Source organism: Dermacentor variabilis, chromosome 7 (genome assembly GCF_050947875.1).
Source record: "Dermacentor variabilis isolate Ectoservices chromosome 7, ASM5094787v1, whole genome shotgun sequence".
In the NCBI taxonomy this organism is placed as follows: domain Eukaryota; kingdom Metazoa; phylum Arthropoda; class Arachnida; order Ixodida; family Ixodidae; genus Dermacentor; species Dermacentor variabilis.
Window position 1 is genome coordinate 32,267,545 of NC_134574.1, and position 14,510 is coordinate 32,282,054.

At 45.6% G+C, this 14,510-nt stretch overlaps 1 protein-coding gene across 2 annotated transcripts in view; it reads left to right on the forward strand.

The window, feature by feature from the left end:
* LOC142588997 (uncharacterized) overlaps nucleotides 1–14,510 on the forward strand; it is a 131,602-nt gene that overhangs the window by 6,869 nt on the left and 110,223 nt on the right. For both annotated transcript variants that reach the window (XM_075700790.1, XM_075700791.1), the window contains exon 2: nucleotides 3,680–3,831. In XM_075700790.1, coding sequence (XP_075556905.1) covers nucleotides 3,680–3,831 — 152 coding nt within the window. The remainder of the gene's footprint in view (nucleotides 1–3,679; nucleotides 3,832–14,510) is intronic.

Genomic DNA, 14,510 nt, shown 5'->3' on the forward strand with positions numbered 1-14,510 from the left:
ATAGTTATGCACCTACGCACCGCAGCCACTAGCTGCTACCTGTTCAAGAAATCGTCGGCTAGGTTATCAAACGCCGCCTTGAGGTCTATGGCTAACATAGCGCGGTATTGTGCAGTGCTTGGTAAGTCTATGACATCGTGTTTCAGCTGTAACAATATAACCTGCGCGGACAGGTCTCCACAATAACCATAAAGGCTCTCGGGAAGCGCGCAGATATCAGAAATTTGTATAGCATGTCATTTATTTTATATCAAAGTGAGTAACATTTTTCATTGTCAGGGCTCTTAGTGTAACGGACTGCCTCAGCAGAGAGCTGTGCGATCCACAGCCTCAGCTTCCCGTTATGACGCTGGCGGCGGCGCCGTTTGGTTAAGCTACAGCACGCTTCCCATAAGTGGAAAGGTGGGCATTAGTTATGTTTCTTCTCCTTTAGGTTTTCCAGGCAAACGAAGTTTAAAGAAGTGATCGCTGCCTTCCGGCGATACTTTGTACTCAGGGAGGCCAACTTAGAAATAGAGAGGTTTATTAAAACAAAGCCGTATACATCGACTAGCTGCTGCCGATTATCAGCTCACTCACCTCTCCCCTCTCGTGTTCTACACGCTCTTGTAAATACCGTTACGAATCGGGGAGGCACCCTTAGATTTGGCGTCCTCCCTCACAATCTACCAATCAGCTTTATTTTAAAGTAGGCGGGACCTACAACATTACACGCTGTGACCACCCGCCTTTGCTAGTCCGGCATTTGGAGCACACATATCCGCATCACTTAAACGAATGCCGCATGGTCCTATTGCTCGTGGTCCACACACCTCGATGTAACCTGCCCGGTGTACTGGCATGCTCCACGAACACATAAATCGCCCCGCGAGCCAGTAACCCCAGACATGACGCAGAATCATACCATCGGGTGACGTGGCAGCGAGATATCCCGTTATATACGTATGTTCGACGACGTAAACACTGGCTGCGCCACGGGAACTCCACCGCCCCTGGCAAGAACGCGCCTATATGCCGTTAAGCGACATGCGCGCGGCGAGGTGCCTGCTTGGTCTTTGGTTACATGCGCTTGTGCGCAGTGTCCATATATCTTGTGCAGCATGGCGGAAGTAGTCGCAGTGGTTTTGCCTCGAAGAGTGGCGCCGTTCTAAAAACAAACGACTGCCGTCTGCGCAAGAAAACAGCCTGCGCGAGTGTCATGCAAGGGGCTCCCAGGTTCCAACGTCGTTGCGTTCAGTGCATACCAGGGGATTGCGTCAGCCTACTTAACTGCATCTATGCCTGGTACATCCGGCGTTCTAGTTAGGGTGCGCGCTTGAAGATCTAGCCAGATGTACAGTGTCTGCGCGCAATCAGTAAGCGCATGGATTGCGGAAGTGGTGCAAGAGGATGCGCTGAAGGCAGGCCAGTCCGTTAGTCGGATGTGCCGGACTTCCCCCACAAAATATTTTGTATTAATTCGGGCAGCAATGATTCAGTGGCCACTACCTAAGTGCAAGTCAATGTTCTGCCAGGTGCGGCAGTGACGGCTATGACAAAGGGCAAGATCTGAGCATGTGTCGCAAAAAACGCTCGGGCCAACATGAGTTAGTACCGATAGATCACTAAGTAGAGTTATATTGGGCCGCTGGATCAAAGTTTGAAGCTTCCGTACTTTTGGTGCGTCATGAGATTATCCCCAAGTAGTATAAGGGACGTTGAAATCATCCGCAATAAAGTGTGGTTCAACCCTTACAGCGCGTTGCTTCAAACAATGTGTCAAAACGTGCATAGCATTCTTGGCGACGGCTATACACTTTAAGGAGCCGCAGAGGCTATGCGTTGCGTTTTCGGGCGGTGCTAGGAACAAGTTCGAGCAGGGCATTTGTACAGAGAGCGAGAGATGCAAATGAGAGGAAAACAGAGAAGCTCACCAGAGGGAATGCCTCCGGTTTGCTACCCTGCACTAGGGGAAGGGAAATGGGAAGTTGTGAAGACCCTAATATGGGGACAGAACCATCAGAACCCAAAAGGTTCTGATGGTTCTCTTACGCGGAGCCAACGAGAACCCAATTGAGGACAAAGCCGTTCGTTTCGAACACACACACAATCGTTTAAGGGAACTAAAGAAGGCTAAAAAATAAATAGAAGAAAATAGCAAACATAAAAGAAACACTCAAATACACATGAAGACACACATTTGGGGCTAGTATGGAGCTAAGTAGTGCGCGAGTGCGGGCTTGCCACGACGGCAGGGATACATAACAGTCTCGACGCGGCGACGCTGCGACAAGCTGGTGAAAGGAGTGGCGCCGGTCTCACCAAAGGTCGTGGTCTAAGTTGGTTGACCGGGCGACCGGAGCTGGCCAGCTCTGTCTCGGAGAAGTAAACCAGGCGGCTTAGTGGCATGAGCAGACGGCGGCGGCGTTCTGGCCGGGCAGCTGGGTGTAGAGCTCGGGCCCGTAGCCCGACTGCTCTTGTCCTGCCCACGGGCACAGAAGCTCGGGCCCGTAGCCCGACAGCTCTTGTCCTGCCCACGGGCACAGAAGCTCGGGCGTCGGCCTCGGGCTGCCGGCGGCACGACAGACGGGGGCGGCGTTCTGGCTGGGCAGCTGGCGTAGAACTCGGGGCCGTAGCCCGACTGTTCTCGTCGTACCCACGAGCACAGAAGCTCACCGGCCTTGAGGAGCAGGCGGCACGCTCGGGTAGACGGGCGACGCACAGGAACAGGTTGGCAGGAGGCCCCGGTCGGGTGAAGTCCTGGTGGCTCCGGTCCGAAACCCGACGGCCCGTCTTCAACGCCCGCTTCGGTGGTTGACCTCCTCCTGCCGTCACTTCCTGGAACTCTCCTGGCGTCTCCCCGGCGTCTCCTCTGCGTCTCCTCCTTCTGCCAGCGCACCACGGTTTTTCTTCTTTCTGGCCGATTAGGCATTCTTCGATTGGCGGCCTGATGTCCCGTGGTTCTACCTAATTGGTTTTCTTTCCTTCTTTCAGTTGTTTTTCTTGTGCCGCGCGTTCGCGTGCCGGACGCTCTTCGGCGTTGTCGTCTTTATCCCTCCAGCACGGAATTTGCCTTGGCGCGCGCACTCCTTGTTGTCTGCTCCCGACCGTCCCGATCGCCGCACCATGTCGCGCACCACACATCACAGAAGTAAAGACAAAGTGAAGAGCTGGGGGAAATCGAAATGCGCGAAAAAATAGGACGGAGTCATGCTAGTCGTTCTAATAGCCCATTGCCACGTAAGATATCATTCGGCGATGTGCTCACCTGCACGTGTCTGATTGTGCGTGTTGGCTCCACAGAAGTCCTGTATAGGACATACATTGAGAACATTTTCAGACATCCAAAAGATTAAGGTTTTAGGATTTATATAGATCCCAAAAATTCAATCCTGTTGACGCCCCGAAATAAATATGGTCATGTGATCCACTGGACATCGTAACCGGGACTTGGACATTTGGTTCTAATCGGGATGTACACAGGATATTCGTGGTGAAATGGGCACAAGTACACCTCAGCTGACAAAGGCTCACTGTATTCTAAAAGTGATGTTCTGTTGTGCGACCAGCTTACATCGGTTAAGTAATATGAAGTTAAGCTTAGTGATTCATTGGTCCTATACTATGTATTTATTTCCGTGTTGTTTATTTTTGCCTTTTTAATGGCTATTTACCTCTCGAACCTGTGTCTTCATTCCAGGTATATGGACGTTTCCCATACATCGTCGCCATATCTGATTCGAATAACGACACCATATTTGAATGCCTCTCAGCAAAACGTACGGAATATGATCCCGAAGCCAAGAAGGTCACTTACGTTGTAATTTTCAAAGGACACCACGGTGGACAAAAGTAAGTTCACCCATGTTACAGCGTTGTCATCTGAAGCAATTGAGGATTTTTATTGCCGTTTTCACTAAGACGTCTTCTAGAAAGTCCGTTATAACCACTTACGTTGTTTAACCATCTGTAGTAGGACATGCAATGTGAACGGTAGGTGAAATCCAATTTATGTAATGCCATATGTGTCAGTAGTGCGCTTTAACTATGGCGTGTTTCCGTGTCAGCAATAAGGTAACTATAATCTGCTGGCGTATCCCCTCTAGTAGCAATATTTTTGCCTAAGAACGAGTGAGTTTCACAACCCTATGCAGCGTAGTTAAACCTCTGTAATAAGGCAGTAACCTTCATTATCCTACCAATTTTCTTCGCTGGTTTAATTACAAGCACTTCACACATTTACTGAATCTTTGTTTTTCAGTATTTTTATGCGACATAAGAGGTTGATTGTTGGCTTCCTTTATGTCCTCTATTCAATAAAGAAAGTACCTCGTTTTTATTTGGCCAAATAAAGGTGATCGTTAATGGTAATGTGTACGCACAGTTCGTGTGTTGGTCAGTTGTGATTCTAGCAATAAATTACGTATGCAAACGTTACCAAGATCAAATATAGCGAAGATAGTGGCAATGCTATGATAAATATATGTGAGAACTTAAATGCATGTGGATGAAATATAAAATTTGTGGAACTTGATCGACGAAGAGCTCTAGGGCGTTACAGGTTCCTTTTACGCTGTGTTTCCCAGCGCTTAGGAGGAATTATACTTCACACAAAGTGTGTCTTTGGCAGAAAAAAAGAGCGATGTGTAGGCAAAGTTCATAGTGTGTGGCTTAATTGTGGTCTTTGCAATAACTTACGTGTGCCATCCGGAGAGTTTTAAGAGTTTTACGATGGGCACAAAATTTAGCCCGCTGCCCTAGCATAACTACTGATCCTACCAATGTGAAATCTTACCACTGTCGAGGGGTGCGGGGGACGGAATGGCAAAAGTGTGCTAGGTTAGTGCATGTGGGTGAAATGCAAACTTTGAAGAACATTCCTTTTTGAACATCTCTTAAGCGCTACAGGGCAACCTTGCGCTATGATTTCAGTGTTACGAGGGAGCTATGCGTTACACGATGTTTACATTTCCCCGAAATATGGAGAAGGCGATTGGATATGTGTATATAAATTTTTAAGTGATTTGGTCAATTAAGGATGTCGTAATAACAACGTATTCAAGAACTCCGCAGCGTATCTGAGTATTTATATATTTATTTATTTATTTATTTATTTTGGATACTTTCCTGTCCTGAAGGCATTACAGAAAGAGTGGTAAGTGAAAAAAAAGTACATAATTATACAATAATAGGTATTACGAAACGGCAGAAAATACAGCAGTCTTGAAATTGCCAACGTCAGAAATGGCAGCGATGGAGGGAGGAAGGTCGTTCCAGTCGGCGCTGGTTTTAGGAATAAAAGAAGCATGACACATGTTTGTTCTAAAATATGGAGCACCAACATTAAACTTGTGATCGAAACGGGATGAAATGTATGAAGGGCGAGTAATAAGATGATCCTTTAATAGTGGGTTTTGGTGATACAGCCTGTGGATAAGACACAGTCTAAAACATTTACGGCGCAATGAAAGCTCCAGTAATATAAGTGTGTTTTCATGGAAGTAATGCTGGCGTAACGGGAATAGTTGGATAAGATGAAACGTGCTGCACGATTCGGGGTGGATTCTAGTGTGTTTATCAGTGTGATTTGATGGCGATCCCATACGGTGGATGCATATTCTAGCTTTGGTCGCACTAATGTATTGTAGAGGGTAAGCTTTATTGGCATAGACGCAGCAGAGAAATTTCGACGCAAGTATCCAAGAACCCGGTTAGCGTTATTAGCGACGTGTTTGATGTGCGTATGCCATGATAAGTTACGTGATATATGGACACCTAGGTATTTGTACGAGTTGTCGGATTCAAGAGAAGTATCGTGTAATAAGTAAACACGCGTGTTGTCAGTGTTAGTGTAGCTTGATACATGCATTGTTTTGCATTTATTAACGTTTAGTCGCATGAGCCATTTATCGCACCAGTTGGATGTGCTTCTAAGATCGTCTTGAAGCTTATCAGAATCAGTGTGGTTAGTTATATTGCGATAAATGACGCAGTCATCTGCGAAAAGCCTGATAGATGAATGGGAAATGCATTTAGGAAGGTCGCTTGTGTAAATCAGGAAAAGCAGGGTTCCCAGTACCGATCCCTGTGGTACACCCGATGTTACGGAAGTGCGAGAGGATGAACATTCATTAGCTGAAACGTACTAAGTTCAATTAGACAGAAAGCTTTTAATCCAGTTTAGTACATTATGGTCAATGTTAAGCATGCTAAGTTTAATAATGAGGAGATCATGTGAAATAGTGTCGAAAGTTTTTGTAAAGTCCAAAAACACGCAGTCTACATCGAAGCCCATATCAGTATGGGTAAATAGGTCTTTAGTAAAACATATAAGTTGCGTTTCACATCAAAATGTTTTCCTGAAACCGTGTTGTTCAGTCGAAAAGAAGAACTTGGACTCAAGGAAATCAATCAGATGAGAATGTATAATATGCTCCAATATTTTGCATGGTATACTTGTCAGTGATATAAGACGATAGTTATCGGGGGAATGAGCGTTACCTGATTTGGGGACCGGAACCACCTTGCCAACCTTCCAATCGCTTGGAAGAACTGAGCAACCTAGAGACTAGGAAAAGAGCATCGAAAGCATAATGGAAGAATATGGTTCAGTAACTTTAAGCATTTTACAGTTCATTGAATCTTCACCTGATGAAGAAGATAATTTCATTTTTTCAGTCAACTGTTGTATGCCGACCCAATCTATATAAATGGAGTTCATTGGTAAATAGGAGCATTTAGTTACCGACGGTAGAGTGGCAGGAGCACATTTGTGAAAAAGGGAAGCAAATACATCATTCAAAACGGAACAGCACTGGTTCGGAGGGATCGTGACATTGTCAGAACGGGCTAGTTTGATTGTTTTGCTTTCTTTGCCAACAACAATATTCCAGAATTTACGTGGATTAGAGTGCAAAAGGGATGAAAGGGTGTCATCGAAAAAATTTTTTTTTTGCATTTGTGATAACGATGGTATATTCTGCGTGAATGCAATGATCTGCTGCCCAGCGTTCGGGAATGTTAGTTGCTTTGGCGCGACGAAAAATACGTTTCTTTTTGTTGCGCAGACGGCGTAGAATTCCAGTAAATCATGGTGGGGAAGGACTCGAAATAATCTTTCTTTTAAGCACGTAGCGATCCATTATTGTTAGCAGTTTGTTCTTGTACAATGACCAGTTCTGTTCAACGGTACGATCAAAAAAGTTGACTGTGTAGTCAGTAATGAATGATTCTAGTTCAATTAAAATGGATGTGGTATCGGCGGCATTGTAATCACATATAGTTTTAACGGTTTTCTTCGAGCGAACTTTGTTCTTAGGTTTTAAGTGGAGAAGCTAGTGGTCACTTGTTCCTTTAAGGTATATTGGATGAGCAACCAAATGTGGAGCTGTTGTAAAAAATAGATATAAAGTATTAGAGGAAGTGCTGGTAGTGAGTGCGGGTTCATGAATCAGCTGGGTTGGATTAAAATCAGCGCAGATGTCTAAAAAATGGGTGCACTCGGAAGATGACTGCTTAAGGGAGAGAACACCGTTTTGCCACCCTATGTTTGGAAAATTGAAATCACCTAGTAAGAACAAATGTGATATTGGGTATCGAACAACTAATTTGTTAAGGACATCATGAAGGTCAGTGCAGAAATTGGTAGTGGAGGATGGGGACCTATAACACGCGCAAAAGATGAGGTCGCCAGTGGGAAAAGCAACACGAGTGCAAACTATATTTAATGGTGGGTCAATCGAGATAGTGAAGGAATGGATAGCAGAGCTCACGGCAATCAGTACACCTCTGCCCGTACGGAAATCGCGATCGTACCTGTAAAAGTAATGTTTTTTGACAGTCTAGTTTTTCACTATTTTTAATTTTTGCTGAAAGCCATGTTTCGGTGAGCACAAGTATATCAGCTGAGCATGCGTCGATATGTGATGACAGTGATGTGTGTTTGTTGATGATACTTCGGACATTTGTTAAAAGAAGTGATAAGAAGTTTGCTTGCTTTGGAACACGAGATAGCTATGCTTCACCCACATGTGAAGATTGTGGACCCGATCATTTGTTATTTGTTGGGGTAATCGCACTCCTAGCTGGTCCGATCTCGCATACTTCATCTATAGCTGCGCAATAAACGTAACATTTTACCTATGATTATTTTGTTATGTCGCAAAGAAAAAGACTGGCCGCTGGCCTTGCCAAAGTCATTTAGCGCTATCCGTGATTGACGAGTGGCTTTGCAAAAGTCTTCGCCGACTGAATTACCATCGGCTTTAAACTTCGCTTTTAGCGAGAGTATATGGTCTCTCATTTTGAAAGACACAAACTTAGCCATAACAGGCCGTGTCTTGCCGACAACATATGTGCCTAGCCTATGAGCCCTATGGATTGCGACTTCCGAGGGAGTCATGTTGAGACAATTTCTAAGAAAGGGATGGATATGGACTTCTGATTGAGCCACCGTTTCTGATACGTTGTCTGAGATCCCACAGAGGATCAGGTTGTCGCGTCTTGAATGGTCCTCCAGAACGTCTAGTCTTGACGCTAGCACATCGCTTTCATTTGAAACTGCTTTATGGACTGCGGTAGTAATATCATTTCCTGAAGGCATGTTTTCAAAAGACTCAACCGCAGCTTCCACGGCAGTCACTCTCTTGGAAAGGTCTGAAACAGTCTCAGTAAGGTTTTCTTGGTTAGCCTTTAGTTCAGCTATGGCATTCATCATCTCGGCATGTCGTGTGTCAAATTTGAACGACAAAGCAGTTATGGCGGCCATAACTTCATTGTGCTTATGTTGAGCTTTAGTATGAGGACCAGGGTTTAATTCTACATCCACGGAAAGTAAGAGCAACATAGCAACAGAGACACAATCACTCAGAGTGGCCGCCAGCACTTGTGGGCAAGGGAAGAGCAGAAAACCGACATTGTTTGTATGTTTACAAAAAGCGATTCAGACTGACTAACCTGCACAAGAAAGCAGAAAGGAGAGCTTAGCAGCGACCGCATGGTAGCTGCTCTCCTGTGCCCACTGGAAGCGCCTTGCTGATGCCAGTTGCCTAAATCGGAGCGCTGCAGTGCTGCCGCTGGCGGCAGTGTCCATGTCCCACTTGATACCGGCGTGAAAATGATGACGTCTTCCATGCTCAGATAATCAAGGCTCTTGTAAGCTGCTTGTAGCGATGGATCCAGCAGGAAATTCGATAGAGATGTAGGCGTAGCACACGTGCTAGACGGTGACAACGATGAGCCGAAAACAGCAATCTGCACAAGAAAGCAGAAAGGAGAGCTTAGCGGCGACCGCATGGCAGCTGCTCTCCCGTGCCCACTCTACAGACTTTACGAACCATGCAAAATCAACCTCTCTGTCCCGGCATAACTGCAAATGCCACCAAGATGAAACTTAACAAGAAAGACTGGAGCTCCATCAACATCTGTGTGCGAAGGTCGATAAAGTACAGGTGTCGCAAAGAATTTAAAGAAAGTGTTTGAAAGTGTCCCGCTACTGTTGTCAGCTGCGTTTCTCAATGTACGAAGGAAACTTTGCGTTAAAGATAGTTTATATCGAGTGCAGCAGCATCGTCGTCGCAGTCAACCTCGATCTGTAATCGCACCTGCTCCCTTACCACGTTCAAGCTTCTTGAACGTGCACCCTCGCAAATAAATCAGTGGCTTCAATTTTCTGACTTGTTAGTTCCTCCAATCGTCTACTTAGCCCACTGCACGTCATATTGCGATAGAGCATTATTTCGGTCACTATTTTGGTATATATATAAGAGGGATCGTAAGTTCAATGTGCTAGGCAATTTGATTATGTCTCACTAATTGAGAGTTTCAATAACAAATATTTAACCCTCATTTTTTCGAAAATATCATGCGTTATACAACGTTATCCGGTGTCCATGGAGAACTAAATGGGGCAGTCTGTTTGTGTTTGGCTAATACAAGACCCAGACAAATTGCGAAGTGAGTTGGTTATTTGTCTCCATTGCAGTAAATCACGTATGCGAGCACTCCGCAGCTTTTAGAGCGTGTCTTACGGGCAGGCACAGTTACGCCTTTCTGCTTGACAGAACTAGAGATATTAAATGCGCCCAATGTTAAGTTTGGCAACAATGGGTCAAAGGCTACGGAAAATCCATGTTAGAAGCTAAATGAAAGTTAATCAAGTAAAACCTTTGTAAAAAAAATGGCCAGGCTTAGCTTTGTTGAGCCAAGAATGCGTGGCATATTGCGCGGTCAGGTGGTGGCTGCGGCCGCGCGCGACCGCGCCAGTTGGGGCCCAGCTTTTCCTCCGTGACGTCACGAGCCGGCGCAGCGCCCCTAGCGGGAGGAGCGGGAGTCAGGTGGTGGCTGCGGCCGCGCGCGACCGCGCGAGTTGGGGCCCAGCTTTTCCTCCGGCTGCCGTGACGTCACGTCACGTGGTTGCGCTAAAGGTCAATGGTGGCTGCCCGGCCGCGCCCAAGGGCAGAACTGAGTGATTGCAATATGCAATGCATAAAAACTTTAGCAAGTGCTCGAAAGAGTTAGAGGTACAATTTACGCTACGCTTTTCCGTGTCCCGATGGAACTCTAGGTTACATAAAGTAATGATTTTGGGAATATAAGGGTCTCTACGAGTTTTTCATAGGCAGAATCCAAATGGCTCGCGTTATTTGCGGTCTCTGAAAGAAAATACATATTCAAGCGTTCCAGGGCGCTTATTAGCGGCGAGAATTAGGAGTGGCGACCTCTCGCGATTGACGTAACGGCCACGACGCCGCTCGCTCCATCTCGTTCGGCTGCCGCGCGCGCTCGTTCCCTTCGTGTATGCTTGGGGTATGGGTGGCTCCAGCCGTACGTATTGAAGGATACGTCGGCTTCTTTCAGCTGGCATGCCTCAACCAGAGTTTCCTATTCAAAAGCGCATAAGTCCAGAAATTTTGCTACTTGGTTATCGCATGCTTTGTAGCATTCAAGGGGTCTACTGGTTGTGCTTTGCACATATGCGCCCTGTCTATCCGTAAATTTTGCGAAACAACATTATCTGCAAATTCAACACGCGAAGTTGTGTATGATGCCTCGCTAAACATTTAGCATTCTCTTAGTATTTAGCTGTGAGAGACATTGCATTTTACATGTAAGAAAAATCTTGGTAACTGGCGTGAGCATGTTATCCGACGGTAGAAAGACACTGCCAGCGAAGCTGTCATCATGATTCTTATTACTCTAGTGTGTTGTTCTATTCAAATATGGTCATTCATTAATCAGTAAAAAAAATAGGCGCGCATTTCTTATGAAAAAGTTTGCTGCTACTTTCATCCTCCTCTGAAACAGGCCTCCAAAAAACGAATTGCTCATGGCTGCTAACACGACCGCGCGCCATTTAGATTATTTACATAGTTAATTCATAAACACCATAGTAGCATTCACCTGACCGAAAAGTTTCGTTGTTAAGATGGAGAGCGAATCAATTGAAGGTGATGAAATGTTTCATAGTGGCCCTCAGTAGCCTTTATCGACACTGTGACACACCCCTGATCACGTAACGGTAGCAATCGACTGTCGGTATGGAGAGGCACGCTGTGTTCGCGAAACCCATGAGTTCACTACAACATCGAATTGAAACCATAAAGCATATTTATTAGAGCGCCAACTGGAATGGCTAAATTATTCTCGAGCTAATACAGCGCAGCTTAGATTGCCTAGAAAAGGAAAATTCAAGCACCTTCTGTCTCACCATGTCTCCATCCAGCGTTTTTTCATTATACAAACGGATAACTATGGGCTTCGTCGGTACATAAAAGAGAACCTTGCCCAAATGCAGGCTAAATAAAGCGTGCTAAAGATGCTAAACATTAATAAAGAAAGCACCACAAGCCTTGCATATACTTTCACTTGATTTCTGACCCCCCACCGGGGAATTTCGATATCTTCAATATGTTGCATACTACAACTGATTGACGCTTCGACTTCTTTCTGGCTGCAGCTATGCGGTACAGCAGGCATACTTCACTAAAAAAAATTGGGCCTAGGAGCCTGTGTCAGTTCGCCAAGCAGATTCGTCATGTGTATACATCAAGCAACAAGCACCAGTAAATTTCTCAAGTGAGTTGAACGTATATCACAGAAAAGGAATTACATATTGGTAAATTCATATCTATATTTTGTAAATAGCTGTAAGCCTTCTTTAACTTTACTTAAAATTTCCGCCGCTTAAGATAAACACGGGAAGAACCGCCTAATATTGACAAGCAGTTAAAGAAGCAAGTGGTGCTTCTAGAATCTAAACAACAGTATTAGTTAAGTCCCCGTGTTACTGCAGAGCGTTTCTGTGAAGAAATGCGAAAATTCGATATTATACCATGAACTACTCGTCGTGAGCAAACCTGTTTTTGGGCATTAAAATCAACGTAACTGTTGTAGAAGTCATATATGGCCAGCGGTTGTGACATACTTGTTGCACCGTGGCAGGCATGGTATCATAACTGGATTCCTGTATGCTATGTTTTTGCGATTGTCCATCCGCGCATGAAAAACCCGCAATGGGCTCTTTTGTGCTTCCTCGGCTGGCACTGTGGCGTTGCCTTTGAGAGCTGCATTGCTGTATAAGAAATTATATCTTTGAATAAATGTTCGCAAAGGAAGACGTCGTAAAAATATATTTGAGAAGACCACTTTAAGTATACAAGCAGAGAGAACGAGGGCGAACAAACGAAAACACCGCAGAAAGCGCCCGGACAACGCCCAAACTCTAGCAGACGACAGGCGCGACTCCTTGCGAGCGAGCGCAAGGACTCGCGACACGCGAGCGGGGCTCGCAGCGCCCCTGTAGTTCGTTCTCGTGGCTAATAATGGAGTTTCGCGAGAACGGCAACATTTCGCTCGCAACTTTAAACCAGCTACCCTTAAAAGGGCAACGTTTTGAAGAACCTTATATAATTACACCCAACTGAAGTGTTTCCTAGAGCTGCTAGAAGGAATCAGCATTGCTGAAAATTGGCTTGTGATTCGGCAATGTCGCTCAACGATGCTACCATTTCCTTAGCGATGCAATGATGTGTGTGTTCTTGCCACGAGGTTACATATCTAATAAATCAGCAAATGAAATACATTTAGCATCATGCACACGTCTAGGAACTCAGGAAAAAGTGAATGCAAACGTTCGCTACCAAGGACCTCGACCCTGAGTCCTACAAAGCTCATGCGTATGCTGTCTACAATCTTTTTCATCTGAATTCTGTGTAGCGCCTCCGTCAATCAATCAATCAATCAATCAATCAATCAATCCACTAACCAATCAATCAAACAAACAAAATTTATACGTTGAAGGTCAAAACAGCATAAAAAATATACAGAAGCCGTTCCCAAAGTACAAGACGGCGACGGGAATCTCGCTCAGGGTTACATAAATATCTTACAAGGATTAGCAGTACTATCAAAAATAGAACCAATTCATCGAGGAAGAAAAAACACGATGCATATGAGAATAAAAAATACCCAAAATGGAAAAAAGGAACAACCTGAAATATCTATACAACATTGTTAGGTTGCAGAAGACACATATAAATATTTATTTAAAATATTTATAAGAGAAACAACGTACCGACGGAAAAAACCTTTAATGGGAAAATAACTTGCGAGGTTGCCAGCCCGGGCTGAGGCCACCGGGCATTATGTGCGGTGAGGCATAGCCTTTCCGCCGTTGCTCGGGCCCACTGGATAGCCCATAATTGGTTGTGTAGTTCTGAGCTAGTCAGAGCGCATAGCGATCGCTCCGTGATAAGGTCCGGTTCTATCTTGCCTTCTACATACACTGATCTTATCTGTGTGGCCTTCCACAATACGTGTGCCATGTCTGCGTGTTCGTGTTTGCAGAGCTTGCAGCTCGCGTGTGGGTATCGTGTTTAATGTATTCTGTTTAAGTGTACGGGGTTTAGGAACTTTCTGGTTTGCAACCTTCTCCAATCTGTTTCTCGAGACTTTTCGAGTTGTTCGTGGGGTTGTGGGTATGCTTCTTTTTCTTTCGTGTAGTGTGTCAGTATGGTCGTGGTACGTGACAAGTGTGTCCCTGTCGTCTTTTATCGCTTCTCCGTCATCGTCGCCTCCTCCGTCTTCTCCGTCGCCTCCGCCGCAGTCCTCCACCCTTCCCCGGGGGTTGCGGTGTGTTAGGCCGTCGCTGTCCGTGCCGCGGTGGGTTAGTTTTCGCGCGGCTCGGTGGGCCTTCTCGTTGAGGTTGGGAGGGGCATTCATGGTCACTTCTCTCATATGTGCCGAGATCCATTTGAGGTATTAGGGCGGAATTTGCCGTTCTTAAGGTCTTCTACTCGGCGGTTCAGGATTTTGGCCGCCTCGGTGGAGACCCTGCCCATTGTGAAGTTCCTAACAGCCGTCTTGGAGTCACTGAGTATAGTTCTGTATTGTTGCCGACCATTTATTACAGCCAATGCGATTGCCGTTCCTTCCGCTGCCTCTGACGATCTGGTCCTTACGGAGCCCGTAATCACGGTCTTTGCTTTTGTGCATACGACTGCCATTGCGAAGAGGGAGTTACCTTTGTCAGC